Raw genomic sequence first — 3,778 nt, 5'->3', positions numbered from 1 at the left:
TCAGCGGCTGTTCGGATAGCATATCCGGACAGATCGCCGAGTACTTACCGTGATCCTTGGCTCCTAAGCTCTGGGTTATCAGACCGAGCCGATTCTTGACCTAAAGTAGGTCGGCGTATGGTCGAATCTGGAAATCCCTACACCACAACTGCCCCGGTTATGATACGAGCCGAGCTGGTGAGTGTCTTAATCCTTCATTTTGTTCTGCCACCGTTGGTCCGTACTCGGCTGATGACGTCTCGCGGCTCCCCACCACCTTCTTTGGTACGTTCGTTGCTTCCGCTGTCACTCACTTGGCTGCTCCTTACTCTTCGCATGTTGTTCCAGCACAACCCGTGGCACCATCCTTCTTCTCCAACTCCTCGTCGAGGTGAAGGCGTGCCAGCTGAGTCGATTCCTCGACCCGTCGGTACTCGTGGGGTCAGCGACCGGCATGAAGCTGGGCTGGTTGACCTGACAACTTCCCATGAGTCTGACGCGGAGTCGGCAGAGTCTTCTCGCGTGCGCCTTCCTGGTCCACCGAGCTTGCCGGGCGACACCACTTCGGGCGCCACCAATCAGCCAAGCTCGGCTGCTCCAGTGAGTCTTGACTCCTCATGGCCAGAATTAACGAGCAAGGGCATGATCGCCGAGAAGAATTGACCGTTTTGGCGAGGTCATGGCTTACGGATTTACTCGTTCCGTGGAGCCCTCCGATCCCGTGCAGCGCGAGCGATTTTGCATGCTGCTTCCGCGGGGGAACTGTTGGATATCTTGAAAGGCAACTACGCCGCTCTTGATTATCCAAAGATCATCGGCGATCTCCAAGCTGACAATCAAGCTGCTCAGGAGGAGAACCGCGCACTGACTCGTCTATATACAAAAGATTGCTCTCAGCAATGTCGACTTGTCAACTCAGCTCTCGTCGGCTCAACAGCAAGTGTCTCGATTGGAGGCTGCTGCCACGCAATCGGCTAATCTCCTCGCGTCACTGCAAAAGGCTGTAGCTCTGAGTGAGGCAAAACTTGCTCGGGCCATCGCAGCTGAGCAGAGCAAGGTTGACGCTGCGTTGGGTCAGGCCCAGCTCCACCATCAGCAAGTCTTGGATCGGGACGCCGAGATCGACGTCCTTCTCCGATCCATTTCTGAGAGGGATGCGGCGTTCATCACTCTTCAGGGTATTGCTTCCAAGCACTTCGAACAGCTGCAGGAGTCGGTGCGGTTGTACAGTTCCACCGGTACTCAACCCTTGCGGCACGCTCAGTCGGTGATCGCTGAGCAGCGGGCTGTGATCTTGCGACAGAAGCGGCTCATCCGTCGGAATGGTATTATTCCGATGCACGATCCTCACATGGCTGCTGCTGGTGGCTGGGGGGGGCCTTGCAATTCCCGGGGGTTGAATCCCTCGAAATTTTCTCTCTCAAGCCCCCGTTGTGGTTCGGGTTCTGGGAATCTCCTCTTTCTCGAGAGTTCTCCAACACCCCCCCGGGGGAAATCGCGCGTGGGATTGAATGTCCATCTCCCGAATGCCCCGTGGCGAGTTCCATTATTGGTCCTAGTGTAGTTCCCTCAGCTAGTCAAGCTTTCTTCGGCGACTTCATTGAGCAGACTCGGCTGCGGCTCCAGTCAGCTCAGCGGCGGTAACAACCCAGGACTGAGCCGACTCTTGCTCAGCTTCACCGTACCCTTTGGCAAACTTGACCTCGTCTCAGCGGCTTCGGCGCTATGCCAACCCCAAGTCTCCCACTGCTGCAGGTCCTCGTCATCGTGCACCGGCGCCGCATCCGCCTCAACCGTACGCTTGTCCACTCCCCGGCGAGGATAGACACGAGGCTATCAGTACCCTTTTGCACTCAAGCTCACCTCAAGCTACGGTATCCGATGGAGGAAGTCCTCGCTCTGGAAAGTCCCGTCGTCGGACTCCTCGAACAGCTCAGCCAGCAGATCCAGCGGCTCCGTGATCATACGGATGAGGAACAGCACGGCCTTCTCAGAGTCGCCTCTGAACTCGTGGGCCGCAGCCTTCACGAGCGACTCCTCGTACTTCTTCTCGTACGCAGCGGCCACAGCGCGCAGGTGCTCGGGCGGACTGGCCGCTAGGACACCGACGAAGCCCTCCTCGTCCGTGCCCATCTTGCCACGACCAGTCTTGTACAGCTTTTCCACGTCAGCTTCCACCTTGGCGGTGTTGTGAATGTTGGCGTCGTACGGCACCAGCGCGGCCTGCAGCGACGCCAGGATAACCTTCTTGAAGTCGCCGTGCAGGTCGCTGTCCAGCACAGAGCCCAGGTCCTCGCCGTACGTCTCGTAGTATGTCTTCTTGAGGATGTTAATCTCCGCGTTCGTACGGCCTACGACCACGGGGTGGATCAGGTCCTCCTTTGTGCCCAGACCCTTGGTGGCCTTGCGCAGGATGCCAGCCTCAGCCTCCGGGAGGGGCGATGCCAGCAGCTTGAGCAGGAACTCGTAGTGGCCCGACGTCTCCTCGTCCACCAGGTCGCGCAGGCTCTGGTTGTGCAGCTCCTTGTAGCGCTTGGCGATGAAACCGCGCTCTGTGGCCGTCTTGCCGCCCAGCGCCTTGTTCAACTGTTTCTCCTTGGTGCCGGCGCCTTTGGTGATTCAGAGTCCAGAGTGCTAACCATTACACCATAAGACCAGCACTAACTCACCAATCCGCAAACAAAATTTCAAAGGCTTTCCTAAAGCCCCACACGACAGCTGGCGCCATCGCTACATACTATGCTTGCAACGCTGCACAAAATCAAGCTCCTACCGGGATTTGAACCCGGATCGCTGGATTCAGAGTCCAGAGTGCTAACCATTACACCATAAGAGCACCTAGCTCAGACACACCACGCCCAATCCGCAACCCGCTCGAATCGCACGCAATTCACGTATTCACGGACATGCCACATGTGCTGCACATACCCCTTTCACATATCATCGTGCTCCTACACGTACGGCCATGCTCGCATGCTTCTTTCGCCACCAGGCTTGCTTCAATCCCCGCCTCGAGCCATCCGGTTGCTACTCGCTTTGACGTCGCATTTCTTCGTGTTATGGATACCCACGGGATCTATTGTTCTCGCGGAAGGCTGCGATGAACCCTCTGGCTGTCTTGGAGAATTGGTAGTGCAGTCAGCGAAGTCGGCAGTTAGGCTTGGTGAGCTCTGCCAGAGCAGCAGCTACCACTTAAATCGGCAGCGGATCGCCGGGACACGATATAACACACCACGGCAACACAACGTGACGCGGCTGTAGCGTGTGGCAGGTGCGCAACGCAGCAACAACTGGGGCGTTGTAGGGCCGGTAGAAGCGGTGCAAAACGAGGTCCTACCGGGATTTGAACCCGGATCGCTGGATTCAGAGTCCAGAGTGCTAACCATTACACCATAAGAGCAGCTATATCTCACAAATCCGGACACAACATCTCACACGCTTTCTCAAAGCCACATACGACATCTGGCGACATCGCTACTGTCTATGCTTGCCACCGCACACAATCAAGCTCCTACCCGGATATGAACCCCGGATAGCTGTGGTCAAAGTCCAGAGAGGTTATACATTACACCCTAAGAGCACCTATCTCGGAGACACACGGCCTATCCGCGAACCGCTCGAAACGCAGGCAACTCACGGATTTACAGGGATGCCCATGTGGTGACATACCCCTTTCCATATTTTCGTGGTCCTCACTTAAGGCATGGTCGCAGGCGCTTTTCGCCACCAGATTGTTTTTATCCCCCGCTCAGAGCTATCCGGTTGCTATCCGCTTGAGCCTCGCAATTTTTCTGTGTTT

At 56.6% G+C, this 3,778-nt stretch overlaps 1 protein-coding gene across 1 annotated transcript; it reads right to left on the bottom strand.

Moving 5' to 3' along the window:
* Positions 1-1,848: 1,848 nt before the first annotated feature.
* Positions 1,849-3,055, bottom strand: PITG_21488 (Annexin (Annexin) Family; the record flags this gene model as incomplete). Its single annotated transcript, XM_002895028.1, has 2 exons — positions 1,849-2,588; positions 2,941-3,055. Coding segments are annotated over 2 exons (855 nt in total), but the record flags the coding sequence as incomplete, so codon positions are not given.
* Positions 3,056-3,778: the final 723 nt, after the last annotated feature.

The sequence above is a fragment of the Phytophthora infestans genome, genomic scaffold, assembly GCF_000142945.1.
Source record: "Phytophthora infestans T30-4 supercont1.286 genomic scaffold, whole genome shotgun sequence".
Classification (NCBI taxonomy): Eukaryota; Oomycota; class Peronosporomycetes; order Peronosporales; family Peronosporaceae; genus Phytophthora; species Phytophthora infestans.
This window is presented reverse-complemented; position numbering and strand designations above follow the sequence as displayed.